At 41.7% G+C, this 19,294-nt stretch overlaps 1 protein-coding gene and 23 non-coding genes across 24 annotated transcripts in view; 23 read left to right on the forward strand and 1 right to left on the reverse strand.

Annotated features, from left to right (window-relative positions):
• Nucleotides 1-19,294, reverse strand: part of LOC149089153 (aldo-keto reductase family 1 member A1-like) — a 67,617-nt gene that overhangs the window by 25,004 nt on the left and 23,319 nt on the right. Inside the window, exons 7-9 of the mRNA XM_089237630.1 lie at nucleotides 19,072-19,150; nucleotides 17,823-17,906; nucleotides 8,382-8,473 (exon numbers count right to left, since the gene is read on the reverse strand). Coding sequence (XP_089093756.1) covers nucleotides 8,382-8,473; nucleotides 17,823-17,906; nucleotides 19,072-19,150 — 255 coding nt within the window. The remainder of the gene's footprint in view (nucleotides 1-8,381; nucleotides 8,474-17,822; nucleotides 17,907-19,071; nucleotides 19,151-19,294) is intronic.
• On the forward strand, nucleotides 89-160 carry TRNAA-UGC (transfer RNA alanine (anticodon UGC)). Its single transcript has one exon. It is a non-coding gene; the product is annotated as a tRNA-Ala (tRNA).
• Nucleotides 464-535, forward strand: TRNAA-CGC (transfer RNA alanine (anticodon CGC)). The gene has a single exon. It is a non-coding gene; the product is annotated as a tRNA-Ala (tRNA).
• On the forward strand, nucleotides 651-722 carry TRNAA-UGC (transfer RNA alanine (anticodon UGC)). The gene has a single exon. It is a non-coding gene; the product is annotated as a tRNA-Ala (tRNA).
• On the forward strand, nucleotides 838-909 carry TRNAA-UGC (transfer RNA alanine (anticodon UGC)). Its single transcript has one exon. It is a non-coding gene; the product is annotated as a tRNA-Ala (tRNA).
• TRNAA-UGC (transfer RNA alanine (anticodon UGC)) lies at nucleotides 1,025-1,096 on the forward strand. Its single transcript has one exon. It is a non-coding gene; the product is annotated as a tRNA-Ala (tRNA).
• On the forward strand, nucleotides 1,587-1,658 carry TRNAA-UGC (transfer RNA alanine (anticodon UGC)). The gene has a single exon. It is a non-coding gene; the product is annotated as a tRNA-Ala (tRNA).
• On the forward strand, nucleotides 1,961-2,032 carry TRNAA-UGC (transfer RNA alanine (anticodon UGC)). The gene has a single exon. It is a non-coding gene; the product is annotated as a tRNA-Ala (tRNA).
• TRNAA-UGC (transfer RNA alanine (anticodon UGC)) lies at nucleotides 2,149-2,220 on the forward strand. Its single transcript has one exon. It is a non-coding gene; the product is annotated as a tRNA-Ala (tRNA).
• On the forward strand, nucleotides 2,337-2,408 carry TRNAA-UGC (transfer RNA alanine (anticodon UGC)). Its single transcript has one exon. It is a non-coding gene; the product is annotated as a tRNA-Ala (tRNA).
• On the forward strand, nucleotides 2,524-2,595 carry TRNAA-UGC (transfer RNA alanine (anticodon UGC)). Its single transcript has one exon. It is a non-coding gene; the product is annotated as a tRNA-Ala (tRNA).
• On the forward strand, nucleotides 2,712-2,783 carry TRNAA-UGC (transfer RNA alanine (anticodon UGC)). The gene has a single exon. It is a non-coding gene; the product is annotated as a tRNA-Ala (tRNA).
• TRNAA-UGC (transfer RNA alanine (anticodon UGC)) lies at nucleotides 2,899-2,970 on the forward strand. The gene has a single exon. It is a non-coding gene; the product is annotated as a tRNA-Ala (tRNA).
• Nucleotides 3,087-3,158, forward strand: TRNAA-UGC (transfer RNA alanine (anticodon UGC)). Its single transcript has one exon. It is a non-coding gene; the product is annotated as a tRNA-Ala (tRNA).
• Nucleotides 3,274-3,345, forward strand: TRNAA-UGC (transfer RNA alanine (anticodon UGC)). Its single transcript has one exon. It is a non-coding gene; the product is annotated as a tRNA-Ala (tRNA).
• TRNAA-UGC (transfer RNA alanine (anticodon UGC)) lies at nucleotides 3,462-3,533 on the forward strand. Its single transcript has one exon. It is a non-coding gene; the product is annotated as a tRNA-Ala (tRNA).
• On the forward strand, nucleotides 3,649-3,720 carry TRNAA-UGC (transfer RNA alanine (anticodon UGC)). The gene has a single exon. It is a non-coding gene; the product is annotated as a tRNA-Ala (tRNA).
• Nucleotides 3,836-3,907, forward strand: TRNAA-UGC (transfer RNA alanine (anticodon UGC)). Its single transcript has one exon. It is a non-coding gene; the product is annotated as a tRNA-Ala (tRNA).
• TRNAA-UGC (transfer RNA alanine (anticodon UGC)) lies at nucleotides 4,024-4,095 on the forward strand. The gene has a single exon. It is a non-coding gene; the product is annotated as a tRNA-Ala (tRNA).
• Nucleotides 4,211-4,282, forward strand: TRNAA-UGC (transfer RNA alanine (anticodon UGC)). The gene has a single exon. It is a non-coding gene; the product is annotated as a tRNA-Ala (tRNA).
• On the forward strand, nucleotides 4,399-4,470 carry TRNAA-UGC (transfer RNA alanine (anticodon UGC)). The gene has a single exon. It is a non-coding gene; the product is annotated as a tRNA-Ala (tRNA).
• On the forward strand, nucleotides 4,586-4,657 carry TRNAA-UGC (transfer RNA alanine (anticodon UGC)). Its single transcript has one exon. It is a non-coding gene; the product is annotated as a tRNA-Ala (tRNA).
• Nucleotides 4,773-4,844, forward strand: TRNAA-UGC (transfer RNA alanine (anticodon UGC)). Its single transcript has one exon. It is a non-coding gene; the product is annotated as a tRNA-Ala (tRNA).
• TRNAA-UGC (transfer RNA alanine (anticodon UGC)) lies at nucleotides 4,961-5,032 on the forward strand. Its single transcript has one exon. It is a non-coding gene; the product is annotated as a tRNA-Ala (tRNA).

Raw genomic sequence — 19,294 nt, forward strand, 5'->3', positions numbered from 1 at the left:
TGTTGGTTGACATTTATTTAAATATTTTTAAAAAAAGAATTTCTTTTATCCATGCTAGTTAATGCGCGAATTCGAGTTTCGCCTGCATGGGGATGTAGCTCAGAGGTAGAGCGTTTGCTTTGCATGTGAAAGGCCCCGGGTTCAATCCCCGGCATCTCCAAGATGTGAACATTCAATTGTCGTGGAATGTTGGTTGACATTTATTTAAATATCTTTAAAGAAAGAATTTCTTTTATCCATGCTAGTTAATGCGCGAATTCGAGTTTTGCCTGCATGTGGATGTAGCTCCGAGGTAGAGCGTTCGCTTTGCATGTGAAAGGCCCCGGGTCCAATCCCCGGCATCTCCAAGATGTGAACATGCAATTGTCGTGGAATGTTGTGTTGACATTTATTTAAATATTTTTAAAAAAAGAATTTCTTTTATCCATGCTAGTTAATGCGCGAATTCGAGTTTCGCCTGCATGGGGATGTAGCTCAGAGGTAGAGCGTTCGCTTCGCATGTGAAAGGCCCCGGGTTCGATCCCCGGCATTTCCAAGATGTGAACATTCAATTGTCGTGGACTATTGGTGTACTTTTATTTGAATATTTTTAAAAAAAGAATTTCTTTTATCCATGCTAGTTAATGCGCGAATTCGAGAAATGCCTGCATGGGGATGTAGCTCAGAGGTAGAGCGTTCGCTTTGCATGTGAAAGGCCCCGGGTTCAATCCCCGGCATCTCCAAGATGTGAACATTCAATTGTCGTGGAATGTTGGTTGACATTTATTTAAATATTTTTAAAAAAAGAATTTCTTTTATCCATGCTAGTTAATGCGCGAATTCGAGTTTCGCTTGCATGGGGATGTAGCTCAGAGGTAGAGCGTTCGCTTTGCATGTGAAAGGCCCTGGGTTCAATCCCCGGCATCTCCAAGATGTGAACATTCAATTGTCGTGGAATGTTGGTTGACATTTATTTAAATATTTTTAAAAAAAGAATTTCTTTTATCCATGCTAGTTAATGCGCGAATTCGAGTTTCTCCTGCATGGGGATGTAGCTCAGAGGTATAGCGTTCGCTTTGCATGTGAAAGGCCCCGGGTTCAATCCCCGGCATCTCCAAGATGTGAACATTCAATTGTCGTGGAATGTTGGTTGACATTTATTTAAATATCTTTAAAGAAAGAATTTCTTTTATCCATGATAGTTAATGCGCGAATTCGAGTTTTGCCTGCATGTGGATGTAGCTCCGAGGTAGAGCGTTCGCTTTGCATGTGAAAGGCCCCGGGTTCAATCCTCGGCATCTCCAAGATGTGAACATTCAATTGTCGTGGAATGTTGGTTGACATTTATTTAAATATCTTTAAAGAAAGAATTTCTTTTATCCATGCTAGTTAATGCGCGAATTCGAGTTTTGCATGCATGTGGATGTAGCTCCGAGGTAGAGCGTTCGCTTTGCATGTGAAAGGCCCCAGGTTCAATCCCCGGCATCTCCAAGATGTGAACATGCAATTGTCGTGGAATGTTGTGTTGACATTTATATAAATATTTTTAAAAAAAGAATTTCTTTTATCCATGCTAGTTAATGCGCGAATTCGAGTTTCGCCTGTATGGGGATGTAGCTCAGAGGTAGAGCGTTCGCTTTGCATGTGAAAGGCCCCGGGTTCAATCCTCGGCATCTCCAAGATGTGAACATTCAATTGTCGTGGAATGTTGGTTGACATTTATTTAAATATCTTTAAAGAAAGAATTTCTTTTATCCATGCTAGTTAATGCGCGAATTCGAGTTTTGCCTGCATGTGGATGTAGCTCCGAGGTAGAGCGTTCGCTTTGCATGTGAAAGGCCCCGGGTTCAATCCTCGGCATCTCCAAGATGTGAACATTCAATTGTCGTGGAATGTTGGTTGACATTTATTTAAATATCTTTAAAGAAAGAATTTCTTTTATCCATGCTAGTTAATGCGCGAATTCGAGTTTTGCCTGTATGTGGATGTAGCTCAGAGGTAGAGCGTTCGCTTTGCATGTGAAAAGCCCCGGGTTCAATCCCCGGCATCTCCAAGATGTGAACATGCAATTGTCGTGGAATGTTGTGTTGACATTTATATAAATATTTCTTAAAAAAGAATTTCTTTTATCCATGCTAGTTAATGCGCGAATTCGAGTTTCGCCTGCATGGGGAAGTAGCTCAGAGGTAAAGCGTTCGCTTTGCATGTGAAAGGCCCCGGGTTCAATCCCCGGCATCTCCAAGATGTGAACATGCAATTGTCGTGGAATGTTGTGTTGACATTTATATAAATATTTTTAAAAAAAGAATTTCTTTTATCCATGCTAGTTAATGCGCGAATTCGAGTTTCGCCTGCATGGGGATGTAGCTCAGAGGTAGAGCGTTCGCTTTGCATGTGAAAGGCCCCGGTTTCAATCCCCGGCATCTCCAAGATGTGAACATTCAATTGTCGTGGAATGTTGGTTGACATTTATTTAAATATCTTTAAAGAAAGAATTTCTTTAATCCATGCTAGTTAATGCGCGAATTCAAGTTTTGCCTGCATGGGGATGTAGCTGAGAGGTAGAGCGTTCGCTTTGCATGTGAAAGGCCCCGGGTTCAATCCCCGGCATCTCCAAGATGTGAACATGCAATTGTCGTGGAATGTTGTGTTGACATTTATTTAAATATTTTTAAAAAAAGAATTTCTGTTATCCATGCTAGTTAATGCGCGAATTCGAGTTTCGCCTGCATGGGGATGTAGCTCAGAGGTAGAGCGTTCCCTTTGCATGTGAAAGGCCCCGGGTTCAATCCCCGGCATCTCCAAGATGTGAACATTCAATTGTCGTGGAATGTTGGTTGACATTTATTTAAATATCTTTAAAGAAAGAATTTCTTTAATCCATGCTAGTTAATGCGCGAATTCGAGTTTTGCATGCATGTGGATGTAGCTCAGAGGTAGAGCGTTCGCTTTGCATGTGAAAGGCCCCGGGTTCAATCCCCGGCATCTCCAAGATGTGAACATGCAATTGTCGTGGAATGTTGTGTTGACATTTATATAAATTTTTTTAAAAAAAGAATTTCTTTTATCCATGCTAGTTAATGCGCGAATTCGAGTTTCGCGTGCATGGGGATGTAGCTCAGAGGTAGAGCGTTCGCTTTGCATGTGAAAGGCCCCGGTTTCAATCCCCGGCATCTCCAAGATGTGAACATTCAATTGTCGTGGAATGTTGGTTGACATTTATTTAAATATCTTTAAAGAAAGAATTTCTTTAATCCATGCTAGTTAATGCGCGAATTCAAGTTTTGCCTGCATGGGGATGTAGCTCAGAGGTAGAGCGTTCGCTTTGCATGTGAAAGGCCCCGGGTTCAATCCCCGGCATCTCCAAGATGTGAACATGCAATTGTCGTGGAATGTTGTGTTGACATTTATATAAATATTTTTAAAAAAAGAATTTCTTTTATCCATGCTAGTTAATGCGCGAATTCGAGTTTCGCCTGCATGGGGATGTAGCTCAGAGGTAGAGCGTTCGCTTTGCATGTGAAAGGCCCCGGTTTCAATCCCCGGCATCTCCAAGATGTGAACATTCAATTGTCGTGGAATGTTGGTTGACATTTATTTAAATATCTTTAAAGAAAGAATTTCTTTTATCCATGCTAGTTAATGCGCGAATTCGAGTTTTGCCTGCATGTGGATGTAGCTCCGAGGTAGAGCGTTCGCTTTGCATGTGAAAGGCCCCGGGTTCAATCCCCGGCATCTCCAAGATGTGAACATTCAATTGTCGTGGAATGTTGGTTGACATTTATTTAAATATCTTTAAAGAAAGAATTTCTTTTATCCATGCTAGTTAATGCGCGAATTCGAGTTTTGCCTGCATGTGGATGTAGCTCCGAGGTAGAGCGTTCGCTTTGCATGTGAAAGGCCCCGGGTTCAATCCCCGGCATCTCCAAGATGTGAACATTCAATTGTCGTGGAATGTTGTGTTGACATTTATATAAATATTTTTAAAAAAAGAATTTCTTTTATCCATGCTAGTTAATGCGCGAATTCGAGTTTCGCCTGCATGGGGATGTAGCTCAGAGGTAGAGCGTTCGCTTTGCATGTGAAAGGCCCCGGGTTCAATCCCCGGCATCTCCAAGATGTGAACATTCAATTGTCGTGGAATGTTGGTTGACATTTATTTAAATATCTTTAAAGAAAGAATTTCTTTTATCCATGCTAGTTAATGCGCGAATTCGAGTTTTGCCTGCATGTGGATGTAGCTCCGAGGTAGAGCGTTCGCTTTGCATGTGAAAGGCCCCGGGTTCAATCCCCGGCATCTCCAAGATGTGAACATGCAATTGTCGTGGAATGTTGTGTTGACATTTATTTAAATATTTTTAAAAAAAGAATTTCTTTTATCCATGCTAGTTAATGCGCGAATTCGAGTTTCGCCTGCATGGGGATGTAGCTCAGAGGTAGAGCGTTCGCTTTGCATGTGAAAGGCCCCGGGTTCAATCCCCGGCATTTCCAAGATGTGAACATTCAATTGTCGTGGAATGTTGGTTGACATTTATTTAAATATTTTTAAAAAAAGAATTTCTTTTATCCATGCTAGTTAATGCGCGAATTCGAGTTTCGCCTGCATGGGGATGTAGCTCAGAGGTAGAGCGTTCGCTTTGCATGTGAAAGGCCCCGGGTTCAATCCCCGGCATCTCCAAGATGTGAACATTCAATTGTCGTGGAATGTTGGTTGACATTTATTTAAATATCTTTAAAGAAAGAATTTCTTTTATCCATGCTAGTTAATGCGCGAATTCGAGTTTTGCCTGCATGTGGATGTAGCTCCGAGGTAGAGCGTTCGCTTTGCATGTGAAAGGCCCCGGGTTCAATCCCCGGCATCTCCAAGATGTGAACATGCAATTGTCGTGGAATGTTGTGTTGACATTTATTTAAATATTTTTAAAAAAAGAATTTCTTTTATCCATGCTAGTTAATGCGCGAATTCGAGTTTCGCCTGCATGGGGATGTAGCTCAGAGGTAGAGCGTTCGCTTTGCACGTGAAAGGCCCCGGGTTCAATCCCCGTCATCTCTAGGATGTGAACATTCAATTGTCGTAGACTGTTAGGTGACTATTATTTGAATATTTTCAAAAAAAGAATTGCTTTTATCCATGCTAGTTAATGCGCGAATTCGAGTTTGCGCATACCGCTTGAGTGGGCACATACATTTAAAATATAATACAGACTTTCAGCGATGATTGCTCCATGTAAACTTGAAACCTTGCCCCTTATTACGGGGTTGAATTTTGAAAAACGCCTTCCAGTGTGTCTCTGCATTTAAATACATTCCCTACATTCTCCCATTTTTTTTTTTTTCGCCATGCCCCACCTAAGCATCTTGTAAATCCTTTCGTCGTCGTCCCCTTTAAGAGACACATACATGGGGAGGGGGGGGGGCGAAGACAGTCAGAAATTGAAAAAATATATATATAAACGTTAAGCTATTGAAAAAAAACAACAACTTTAAATGCTATTTTAATCAGTTTCTGTGAATTTGAAATGATTTTTTTCAAAGTTAAAAACTCAAAATCTTTTTGGAGAGATCTCTCCAAACGCCTCTCTCAACGCTCCCCCTCAAACGCCGAATTAACCTGGCACTCCCGAAAGTAGGTCCTACTTACGCTTACCCCGTCCCCTTTCAAAAAACCCTTTCTTTCTTTGTCTTTACGTCATGACATGAATACATTCAGTGTCGGAGTGGCGTATTTCTCTATATATTAACTTTGAACCCTCTTTGGGGTTGAATTTCGAAGAACCCCCTTCTAAGTTGGGTTTTAACGTTATGGAAATGAAACCTCCGACCAAATTTTATGACCATAGATTTAGCGAGTGGGCCTGATTTCTCTACGTTACCTATGAACTCCACTTATGACCCTCATAGGTGTCGAATTTTGAAGAACCCCTTCTTAGTTGGTCTCAGCGATATAAACTATAACTTCTGATCAAATTTCATGACTATATTTAGCGGCTTCGGCTTAGCGTGATTTCTCTGTGTAAACTTATGGCCCCTTCCCCCCATGGAATTTTGAAAAACACCTTCTTGGTTCGCATGTTTACGTAATGAAGTAAAACTTCTGAACACAAATTTCATGACTATAGCTTCAGCAGTTTTTGTTCGGCATGATTTCTACACGTTACTTTCGAACCCCTGCCCCCTTAGAGGTCGAATTGAAAGAAAACCCCCCCTCCTTTACGTCATGAAACAAAATTATTGATCAAATTTCATAGCTTCCGGCTCGGTGATGAATCAGTCAGTCAGGACATGCTATTTCTTCTATTTATTATTATTATTTTTTTTTAATAACGTGATCTTCACGTATTCCCAAGGGATTAGCATGTTCCGTCCAGGGAATTTGTTAGTGTTAGATTAGTAGACATCCATGCCCGAACCGGGATTCGAACCCAGACCTGCACAGTGAGAAGCTAGTTCCCTAACCACTCAACTGCCAGGTGGCTATATATGTATGTATATTGTTTGAATTTTTTTTTTATCCATGTTAGCTACAGCGGGAATTCGGGTTTTGACTGCAAGGGGATGTAACTAGCTCAGTTGTAGAGCGTTCGCGCTCAGCATGTGAAAGGCCCCGGTATCTACATGATCTGAACATTCGTTTGTTGCGGATAGGGGTGTTGGCGTTTGATTATACAGTTGTTTCAGTTTTTTCTTTCATGCGTTTTAGCTGAAAGCGAGATTTTAGGTCTCGAATCCAAGTTTATGAATCTCAATATTAGGTCGTTCGCTTTAAAATTTCCCGTGTTCTCTAAATCTTCTTCATCCCCATAATCTAAATATTGGATTGCCATGGACGGATATTTGCCTAATGGTATATTCAGAGAATTACCGTATATATATCTGTCTCGTTGTCTGAAGAGGTTTATGAACCTCTTTAAAACGCACGCTTCATAAATCTATATATATAAAATTGATTTTCTGTGTGTGTGTGTGTTCTCTATACAAATCTACAATTTTAGATCGATCGTCACCAAATTTTGCATACATATCAAATGGGACCCGACTTGAACGATAGGCTACGTCAAAATTTCGTCAGAGCAGGGCAAATGCCCCAAATGGACAAAAAAACTGTCGGGCAACAATGGTTTTAGAGCCTCAACAATAACTTTCGGAACGTTTACTTTGGTTACCGTGGTTCCCTAGCAATGCGTTTCAGACGTGTATATGCCTTTACAATGATTTGTTACTTCTCTAATCCTGTTAGTATATGTATATATATATATATATATATATGCATAATATGACATGAATGTCACTCTCCACTTGTTAATACAAGATATACGGAAGACTGGATGTTGTGAAGATATTTATTATTTGAGATGTTACATCGAGGGGCCCGGGTTCGACTCCCGGTAGAGGCAGAGATGAGTTTTTTCCTTCCTTAAAAAAGTAACATCTCAAATAATAAATATCTTCACAACATCCAGTCTTCCGTATATCTTTTATATGCATAATAGTTTATGCCTTTATATATGCATAATAGTTCGCCACATTTTCAATACTCTCAGTAATGAGGCATTTTGAATAGACGTCATAATCATCATCAGCATCGCTTTGAGGGTCAGGCAAAGGAGAGAGAGATGATCACTGTTAAAATTGCCGATTTTACTGTAGAAATGCAGAAATTTAGGGGTTTTCCACCACATCAATAATTTTAAAAATTGTATTGAATTCTCGATTTTTGAAATATTCAGTTCGCTTAGAGATATACGAAGCCCAGGGGATTAAATATGAAGTAATTAGCCGGACCTACTTTTGAGCTGGACATTCATGCAATAACATTGATTTCAACTTTTTATTTACATCTTCTGAAGAACGAAAATTAATGTCTCCGTATTGTCTTTTGATATTCAACTGCATAAATTCATGTAGGTTAGGATATTTTAAAATTTATTATGGGCCCGTAAAAAGTACATCGAAAAAATTCCACAGCTTTAATTAAGCATTTTTGAAAGCTAATATAGGCAGATGGATAACTAAGTTCAAGGGTGGGGGAATCGAAATATTTAGCTCCCCTTAAAAAAGGAAAAAAAGTATATTCATTTCTACGTTTCTTTAGATTTGTTTATTTCATGAGTCGCCCAGGAAGTCGCCATATTGGTTAACTTAGACACGGTTTGTATGTCCCTCAAAGAAAGAGGAGATATCACGTGATCCAAAAAGCCGCATTAAGGAAAACCCGGGCAGCGCCAGGTATTATAGCTAGTAGCTAGTGATTCATAATGGTGTCTGTTATTTTGGTAGACATTGCGCATGTGCAGTCACACTAACATACATTTCCAGTAGATATTGGGCACACATGGGATTATTTTGTTGAAAAAGAGCTTTCGCAAAATTTCACGTGATGAATGAGTTGTTCTTATTCTCACCCTGGGATGGAGTCGAATGTGAAATACCGGAACCCGTTCGCCAGAGACTTGATAACTTCCATCTCCTCACTGGACAACATGAAATCAAAAATCTATAAAAGAAAAGAGTAAAATGTGTTAAAAAAGACAAGATGATTCAAAATTCTTGGGGAGGGGGTGACAGGATTACAGGTTTATTCATTATTTTGTCGCCTGTGTGCAATGTGTGTTTGCTGTTTTTCTACCTACCATTCTAGTCTAATTTCCTGATTGCTCGAACATTCCTCAAATCACTGTTTTGGCAGGTAGAAAGACGCGCGCGTCACTCTTCCCCCGTTAATACAACAAATACGGAAAACTGGTTGAATGAAGCGATATCGTTGTTTCAGGAAGGGAAATTCATCTCATTCATTCAGCCAATTTTCCGTATTTGTTGTATTAATGGGGAGAGTGACGCCTCTCTACACATACGTCACCATCTTGTGGCCCTGATATCATTTACGACGAGCTGTAACAGGATTTTGCCGCCGTCCATTGCACGGAGTGATTTAACTGAATTGGATAGAATCGTGATTAAGAGATAGGTCGCAACGAGTTATGGTGAACGAGGAATTATCTGGTTGGACAGGCGTCACAAGTGGAGTTCCTCAAGGTTTAGTCACTCACATGTTCGCACATTCTTTAGATCATGCTTTTGGTCACTCACTGACCTGATTCCCTGCTCTCTAGTTCACTTTTCACTGCCCCTCAGCCTTCGCCCCTTATACACGCCATAGTTTTTACGTCACTCACATGCCTGTTTTTTTTTTGTTTTTTTTTGGCATTTTATTTTTCTGGCCATTCTTTTGTTCGTTCAATCACCTGGTCCTTAACGGTCTGGGCCACTCTTTGGATCGCTCACGATGCTCACATATTCGATGTGATTTGGTTCGCTCTTTTGGGGTCACCCTCTTGGTCACGCGCACGCAATCTTGCGAATTGTTTAAGCTACTCTCTCTGTCGCTCACTGACCTGATATTTTGCTCTCTATGTGAATCCATTAGTCACTCACGTGCTTGCAGACAGTTTTGATCACTGATATACTTGCAAATTCTTTAGGCCAGTCTGTTTGTCGTTCACCGACCAGGTTTCTTGCTGTATATGCCAATCTTTTGATCACTTACTGACGTATTTTCTCCGTCTCTAGGCAGATTCGGATTTATGAGTTTTTACCACGTGAGAGGTGTTGTTGTTGTTGTTGTTTTAATGTTTCTGTGTTAAATGTCGTATATTTTATTTCTTTTTATCATGTAAGTTTCCGCTCATCCGTACAGGCATCATAGCCTTTGGATGGCGTGAATATGTTTTTACAAAATTATTAATTTTAATTCTTTCGGTTTGCGTGTAAGTAAATAAATCTCATTTGATGTTAGCCGCCCTGCGAAGTGTGCGCGGAACCCTAGAGGCTCCAGGGAGCACAGGATGAGAACCCCTGTCTTATTGCATGTTTAGCGTCGTGGTCCGGCGGTTGAAGATACACTGATCTAGAGAGTGTGTAAGCATGGAGTGACCAAACGAGTCATTAGGAAACAGAGACGTATTTACAGGAGCTAGGGGGCTACGGGCTATATATACACAGGGCACTCTTAAGAGCATCTTGCACCACCGGCGAAGTAATTTTTCGGAGGCCTTCTATCTGGTGAGACATGTTTATTTTCGAAAATTTCAATCAGATCACATTTTCACGAGGGTCCCCCCCCCTCTCTGCACTTGAGGCCCCCCGGGCCGTGCTCGGGCGGGATCCATGCGTCAAGACAGCGCTGGCTATATACAGGCTTTCCCAAATTATTTGTACAGTGGATATCCCTGCAACCGCTGACTTTAGAAACATACTTTTAGTTACAAAAAGTTTTTAAAAACCACACCGTGTGATTATTCCAATATGTCTTAAATTTCCCAAGGGGACGTATACATAAAGAAATAGAAAAATTAACTTATGTAGTAATTAATAATGTGTGCTAAAATTTCCAATCAGTGAAATGTAAATGCTGCTCTGAGATGTCATTTACAAAAAATTGCATATTTACAAATGCAATACTAACGGAGATATTTGGCTTTGATGTTTTAAGCATTTCTCGCCAACGATTGAGGATATGGTTCACAAATTGCGGAATTCAAAGTTGTAAAATTCTGTAACTGCCTAAATAATAGTCAAAAAATTTAATATAATTTTTATCCAGTGAAATCTCGCTACAATGATTCTCGATATTACAATAATTCCCTCTACAACCGATGTTTGTTCAAGTCCTGTTTGGAAACTGTACTGTGACGCTTATGTGTTACCGCTTCCTCTCGATATAACAATAACTCCTCTGCAACGATTTTTTTTTGGTCCGTAGAGTAACGTAATATCGAGATTTCACTGTATACTGTGATTGAAAAATTAAAATTGTTGAGTTCATACTAGTTTTGCTCAGTCCCGAAAAATGACAACTTCCGAGCAAATTAAAACTTGCCAACACAGGGATGAATTGCCAAAACATAGTGATTTTATATATTTACTATCTCGTGATAAATATTACATTTAAAGATATGCAATTTTTTGCAAATGAATTTTCCGAGCGGGATCTATATTTCAATAATTGTACACGCAGACTGTATGAAAAGTTAATTTGTTCACTTTTTTATGTGTACGACCCATGCTCCAGCCCTGGGGCCCGGGTGATTTTCACAGTTTTTTTGCTTTTTCACGCTATAAATTCATCATAAAGGGGCCCTTGAAAGTCTGGAAAATCCCATAGACTGGAAAATCTGGAAAGTTCAAAGATCCCAGCCTAGGGGCCTTGTTCCAGGATGTGGAGGCCTCTCAGGCAAATTTTGAGATTTTAAGAGCCTGCACATCATTTGAAAACTTTTTGTAATCGAAAGTATGTTTTCCAAAGTCAACGGTTGCAGAAATATCTGCTGTGCAAACAATTTGGGACAGACTGTATAGAGCCCAGACAGGAGGAATAGTGGGATCGTGTACTGTGTTGAAAAGTAAAGGCACAGGAATGTGCGGCAACGCGAATCAAATCAATCGAATTTCATTAGTTGAGCATAAATGAGCAGCTTGTTTTCAAAAGGGAACGCATTTCCACTTTCGCTAAATTTACAGTGACGTTATACACTGAAGTGCCAAAAGTGTCATGGGATATCTCTTAATATTGCTTCACTTCACCAGGTAAAAGGAGGTCCCACACGATATCAAGAGGAATTAATAAGATTACATGACTTAAGTGCTGAAGTGCCAAAAGTCATGGGATACCTCTTAATATCGTGTGGGACCTCTTTTTACCCGGTGAAGTGCAGCAATATTAAGACACCTTCCAGCCGTGTCTTTTCTCCACACGCATTTTCCGACGCCTCAGACACTATGCGAATGCATCTTTTAACTGCTTGGGGTTATGGTATGAATATTTTACCCATGGCTTCAAACTTTTACTATACTAAATAATTTTATACATTTAATAATAGGCAGTAAAAATAAATTTTCATTCTCTGCCTATACTGTTTTTCCGGTGAAATAATCGATTATTTAGCTCTTTAGTTTTTAATTCAAAATTTACGTAAAAATCGATTTTTGACAAATATTTAAGTGTCTTGGGGAAGAAATTAATTGAAGTTGAAAAATTTTTGCATTTATGCTAGTATGCTTAGACAACTTTTGCAGCTCAAGCCGATTCTTTTATCCACATTTCGATTTTTCGATTCACCTTAGTGTACATATTAGATGCGAAGTTAGTAGAGGTGTGTCCGTTATGGGAGGTTGCACTGCTGAATGATCGTGTTTCTTATGTTACTGACGAGGGGGGCAGTAAGGGTACTTTCCTGGGCTAGGTAAAACCTTCTGGAATCGACAGGCGTCGTAGAAATTTCCGAATTTTCAGACTTGACCAGCTCAAATTTTATAATCGAAAAATTTCCTTTTTTTTTCAAATTTTCTTTCAAAACGGAACATTTCCAAAATTCCAATGTAGATAACTCCCTTGAATGTTGATTAAGAAACGTGGCATTTAAATATTCTTCTACCATTCCTACACGCTACCTCTCCGTTGGGCTATTTTCTACTTTTCTAAAGCAACGGAATACGTTTGCTTTAGAAAAGTAGAAAGGGGCCGTTCAAGTATTACGTCAGCAGGTTTTTAGCCATTTTTGACCACCCTCCCCCCCCCGTTACCAAAATTTCGTCAGCCTTGCCCCCCCCCACCTCCCAACTCCTAGGAATCAGAGACGTACGTGGAAGGAGGGGGGAGAAGGGTCACGAGCCTCCCTATGCCCCCCATAAGACGATTTATAGGTTATTATAACCAATTTCTGTCAATTTAAATACTATTTGAAGGCTAAGAACTCAAAATTTCATTTTAAGAAATTCATTGCGGCCCGTCCTCTAGGCCAACCTTTTTTGACTCGCGGAGCCCTATCCAGTATATAATTTTTATGACGGAGCCTGTTTGACTCAAGGAGCCCTTTTTTGTACATAATTTTTGTGTGAGAGAGAGAGAGAACCTGTAGGCCTCTTTTATTTATCTATCGAATTTACTGATTTATATTGTTTTCTTCGAGTCGCCGCGGAGCACCGGTGAGAACCCCTGTTCTAGGCCATATACGCTAAACGAATAAAAATGCCCGCGGGAAAATGTGGCTCTCGTGGTTATCTGATGTGGCCCGCTACTTCAAACCTAATTTTGTAAAAATGAACTAAGCGACACATTTACAAATTGCTTAAGTGACCCGCAACCCAATTCCAGAGCATTTAAGCGGCCCGTGGCTCATTTCCAGATTACTCAAGTAAGTCCGTGGCACATTCACAGATCACAAGTGACCCGTGACACCGTTTCAGAACACTTAAGTGGTCCGTTACATACGTTTAGAGATCTTTTATGTGACATGCGGCACAGTTTTAGAGCACTTAAGTGACTCGGAGTGCAGTTCAACATCACTCAAATCACCCGCGACACATTCCAAGATTACTTAAGTGATCTGTGGCATAATTACGGATCGCGGCGCAGTTGTAGAGCACTCAAACGGCCCGCGCGACACATTTCCAGATGACTTGAAGGATCTGCGAAGTATTTAGAGATCACTAAAAAGGCTCTTTTCTATTACAGGACTTTTCAATAGGAGAAATGTTAGTTCGGGTGCCCACAAACTAGGGAAAGACCACTTCCCGTTTTATTCTGGCTCACTCAGTAAAGATGCCATTAAGAATATTTCATATTTTTATAAAGGGTGGTTGATGACGTAAGCATCATTCGAAGCGCATAAGAATAGTGAAAGAATATTTAAATACCATGTCTGTTGATCAACATTCACGGGAGTTATCTACATTTGAATTTTGAAAATGTTTTGAAAGAAAATTAGGGGGAAAAAAAGGAAATGTTATCTTTTGATTAAAATTTGATCTGGTCAAGTCTGAAAATTTGGAAATTTCCACGTCACCTGTTAATTGCAGAAGATTTCACCTGTCCTGGTAAGGTACCCTTACTGCCCTCTCGTCATTATCATAAGTAACTCGATCATTCTATAGAGTGGAACCTCTCATAACGGACACTCCCGTTCAAAGGCGTACACAGAATTTTCTAGGGGGGGGGGGAAGATTTACTTTCTTTACCTGCAAAATAACACTATAATCTTGGCTCAAGAGGGGGGGGGGGGTATTAGAACTCCAATCCCCCCCCCCCCCGCGTACGCCAATGCTCCCGTTATCGGAACACGTTTTTGAATTACGCCTGTGGGGCCCAATGCACACAACAATACTATCCATCAAATGACAGTCCTCTCGTTAGCAGACAAAATTTTAGGTCTCATGGGTGACTGTTATGGAGAGGTTCTACTAAGAAATACCGAAGTCAGATTGTAATTTTTGCCAAAAATATTTCCATTGGAATAAACCCTGGTGCATAATCAGATAGAGCTCATCCCGAATATTTAGAAACCGTAGAAAAATAATATATAAGCTCCCCTCAAATGTGAGTGATGATCAGGGCCGTATTAACCATCAAGCAAAATAAGCAACGTGCTTAGGGCACCAAGAGAAAAGGGGCACCACAAAAAATGATCAAATAGTACTTTTTTTTTCTTAATTTAAATTTTTCTCCCCAGAATCAACTATCCGGTAGGAAATCCTAAAACTTTAAGGCAACTTGACTGTACAGTTGAAGATCTTTATCGAAAGATTGTCCAGGGCTGCAACTAATTGAGTGCGGGGAGGGGGGTCTGGTGCCCGGCTCTGTACCAAGAAGGGAGAATTTCAATTCACATTAAGCTAAAGGAAAACCCGCTGGTGCAGGGCGCTGGGCAGCCCACCAGCGTGAGAATTTCACTTGGTCAAAATCTCAAGACCCCGCTGGTGCCTGGCGCTGAGATGGCCACCAGCGTGAGAACATCCACAAAAATCAATATTTTTGTTAATACACTGCTGGCCACCCAAATTGCAACACCAAGAAAGACAAGAGATATCGCAACAATATTTATTTTGTAGATAACATGTTGACCAAGCATCAAATGATTAAATTTATAGACTTCTGTGAAGTGTGGTTCCTGCCAAAATCAGTAGCCAGAGTAGCCGCCATTGTTGGAGATCACCGCTGCCACACGCCTCGGCATTGATTCAAAGAGACTTTGGATGTGTTCTTGGGGTACAGCAGACCAAGCAGCTTCCACGCGTTGCCAAAGTTGATCTGGTGTGGCAGCTGGGCATGTAATCTGGGTCAATCGTTGAGCAACCATGGACCACATGTTTTCTATCGGTGAAAGATCCGGAGAGCGAGTTGGCTAAGGAAGCAATTCAATCTGGCGATTGACGAAGAACCTTTGGACAATGCGTGCCACGTGTGGTCGCGCATTATCCTGTTGAAATATGGCTGTGGGCAAGCCCTGAAGGTAAGGAAGGACAACTGGCTCCAACACCTCGGAGATGTAGCGCTGGCTTTTTAAAGTACCGGCAATGCGTACTAGAGGAGTGCGAGAGTGATATTCAATACCGCCCCATACCATAATACCCGGTGCAGGACCAGTGTGGCGGGGCATAACGCAGCTGTTCAGCATCCTCTCTCCACGGTGTCTCCAGACTCGAATCCGACCATCGTGGTGTTGCAGACAGAAGCGTGACTCGTCAGTAAAGACAATTTCATTCCATTGTGCCGTCCACATCCTTCTTTCATCGCACCATTGGCGGCGGAGACGTCTGTGGTTCTGCGTCAAGGGTAGACGAAGCAATGAACGTCTTGCGGACAGACCACTCTGCTGTAAACGGCGTCGAATGGTACGCGCAGACACCGGATGATGCGGTACAGACTGAATGTGCTGTGCTATGGTTCGTGATGCGGCTGAGCGATCCGTCACTGCCATACGCACAATACGCCTGTCATCACGTGAAGTGGTGCACTGAGGTGGATGCGATCGAACACGTCGGTCCGTCGTACCCTCCTGCATCCAACGATCACATATCCGCATTACAGTTGTTTGGTTTTGTCCAACACGACTACCGATTTCCCTGAAAGATAATCCACAATCTCGGTAGGCCACTATCCTTCCTCTGTCGAACTCGGATACGTGATCAAAAGATGATCGTTGTTTTCTACGAGGCATAATTGATCGTTTTTTTGAAAAAACCACAAGAAAAACACAGTTGCCGTACTTCAAATCGTCGAAATCTCCAAGCCTTAAATAGCGCTTTGAAGTGGCGCCACAGGCGCGCGTGATATGCGTCTGCGCTGAAATTCTAATCATTTGCATATCTCACCTCCGCTAATGCATGTTGTAAATTTCATATTATTTGCATGCTTCCTTCAGGGTGTTGCATTTACGGTGGCCAGCAGTGTAATTAGTTTAATAGTTATATCATGTATACGCAAAGCTATTCTTTTTTTCCATGTCGCGAGGCGATTATCTGCCGCATGGATCTGCACAAAATTTACTGGGATACATTATAAATGGCTCTCCCGGTTTCTTCTTCGGGGCAGGGGCGCGGCCAAGTTGCGGGCTGGTTGCTTGGGAGCCGGAGCTTGTTTCTTGGCTCCGTTCTGGCTAGCTGGCTGGTTGGGGGGTGCTGTGGGATGGAGTGAGGTGAGAGTGACTGAGCTCGGGGAGTGTTGGTGATGAATCTCCGCTTCAGCTCAACCATCTCTTTGGGTAAAAAGGCAGTAAAGTCAGGTAATGATAGGCCTGAGCTGCTGTCGGTCTTTGTTGTTGTTGTACCAAGACGGGTGCTGAGTTTACTATTTTTTCGTTAAAAATTGTGGGGGGAGGAGCACCAAAAGGGATACAGATTCCCCAAGTGACAGAAAAATTTCGTTTCCAGTTGCGGCCCTACGGGTGACACAAAAGCGGAGGAAACTAAGTTAATTGCGAACAAGAACTTGTGCCAATGCTAAGTGTTAGGATTGAAATTTTGCTCTATTTCCATAAAGTACCGTAAGCCCAGAGCTATCTTAACAGCATCATAAGCACCCCCCCCCCGAGTAAAACAAATTTTTCCGAGACTACCTCCCCCCCCCCTTAGCTATAAATACCTGCCTACTAATTTGCATGCTTACTCATTCCAAAACTTTAACCAGCTCAAATTGTCATGAGGCCTACCGGCAATCGATGCTCCCGACCCGTGGGATCACAGGCCTTGATCAAAATGATCTTTCTGATCCCCCCACCCAGCCCCACTTAAAAATACTCGCTTACCACTTTACCCACTTATTCTTAAAAAATTGTAAACAGATCTAATTGTCATGAGGTCCTGTGTCATGCGTTAAGGTTAAAAGTAAGGGGGACGGCATCAAAATCACTTGCGTGCTTATGGCTTTCATATGGGTTAATCAAAAACCTCCTAGAGATAGAAGTCCTCTGCAGTGTTCGCCATAAACGCCATTCAGACTACCTAGCAAGTTTGCCACATTTTGAAACACAGCGTCCCCTACGTCGTTTCTTCTTATTTTGGCGTAGAATCTTCCCGATTGGCTCACAAATACCGCATAGTGATTGGATGTGGGACATAGAAATCGCCAATTCCGAGCCCGATCTCATTTCTTTTCCCCCTCACAACGATGATACTGTCATACCAGACACGACCCAGGCTCTGTCCCTTCCGGGATGTAAGCCTTTTAGGGCCGTATTCACCGACGTGGTTTAAACTGCAGTCACAATTTTTGGATAAGAGATCAGCATAGATTGGTTAAAAACCGGAATTTAACCAATCCGTGTCGATCTCTTATCAAAAAATTGTGACTATAGTTTAAACGATGTCGGTGAATACCGCCCTTACCCGTGCGGACAACGATGATACTGGTACGAGCAGGGAATTTTTTTTCCCCTGAATATTCTGACGTCACAAGCAGACTGCAGAGGCCTTCTATCTCTAGGAGGTGCTGGTTAATACGGCCCTGGTGATGATTCTCGGATGTGAGTAAGAAAGAAAACAAAGCAAGAGATTCTATTTCTGCTTCTTACTTGAATATTTTGTTTGATTCGGTCCGGATTTGAACTCTTCGGAATCACGGCGATGCCCCGTTGGACCAGATATCGCAGCAGGACCTGTAAAAAAATAGTCTTCAAAATGGTTCACGGAAAATTCACCGACCAACAATTAATTCACTGAGGGAAAATTCACCGCTGGCAAAATCCCCAGACCAACAATTTACCCCGACAACAGTTCGACACCAGTCAGTGAACCAGTAAGTTAGCGAGGAATGACCGAGTGAGCGAGTCAGTAAATGGGATTAGGGAGTGAGTAACCTAGTGGGTGAGTCTTGACACTCGCCCGCTGTCCGTAGACTGAGTGATTTAGTGAATGAACGAGTGGCAGAATGAGAGACTTAGTGAGTGAGTGAGTGCGTGACCTGGTGACTGAGTGTGTGTGACAGAGTGAGCGACCTAGTGAGTTAGCGATAAAATGAGCGACCTAGTGAGTTAGTGATAAAATGAGTGACCTAGTCAGGGAGTAACAGAATGAGTGACCGACCTAATTAGTGTGTGAGCGAGTGACTGACCTAGGAAGTAAGTGAGCGAACTAGGGTGCAAATCAGCGGGTGAGCGACCTACTGAGAGTAATCGAGTGACATAGTGAGTGAGTAGCCTAGGGAGTGAGTGATATAATGAGAGAGCTAGTGAGTGGCCTAGGGAGTAAGTGAGTGGCCTAGGGAGTAAGTGAGTGATATAATGAGCGACCAAGTGAGTGACCTTATGAGTGAACGACATAATAAGTGACCTTGTGAGTGAACGACATAATAAGTGACCTTGTGAGTGAACGACATAATAAGTGACCTTGTGAGTGAACGACATAATAAGTGACCTTGTGAGTGAACGACATAATAAGTGACCTTGCGAGTGAACGACATAATAAGTGACCTTGTGAGTGAACGACATAATAAGTGACCTAGCAAGCAAGTGAGCGAGACGGTGAGTGTGTGATAAAATGAGCTGTGTGTCTAGTAATTGAGTGAATGACCTGGTGAGTCAGTGAGCTAAGTCATTCGTTCATTCATTGATTTGCTCATTCTCTGATTCATTCACTGTTATCGAACTGTTGTCGGTGAATTTTCCAGACACGCTTCAAAACAAATCATGACGAATGCATGCACACAAGACTTAAGATTTGAAGAGTTTCACTCTAACACCATGTTTCGGTTAGGCCAGGATAAGAGGGCAACATACACACGGGACACCCCGTATATACGTATTCTCCCCTCACTCCTCGTACCTGAGCTGTCGTCTTATTGTGCCTTTCAGAAATCGGTTTCAGCTTCGACTCATCCAGTAAACTCGGCAGCTGAGCTTCCCTGGGAAATAAAAATTAATGAATAAATAAAAATATACAGTGCCTTCCAGAAAAATTATATATGTTTTGCCGTGTAAAAGCCCGGAGACTGTGGTTGAGCCTAGGTTTCGGCAGTAAAACTTAAGTTTTACCAAGGCGAGTTGGT

This window comes from Pholcus phalangioides, unplaced genomic scaffold (genome assembly GCF_987345545.1).
Source record: "Pholcus phalangioides strain wild (caught in Gottingen) unplaced genomic scaffold, Ppha-v1.0 ptg000002l_1, whole genome shotgun sequence".
NCBI classification, from domain to species: Eukaryota; Metazoa; Arthropoda; class Arachnida; order Araneae; family Pholcidae; genus Pholcus; species Pholcus phalangioides.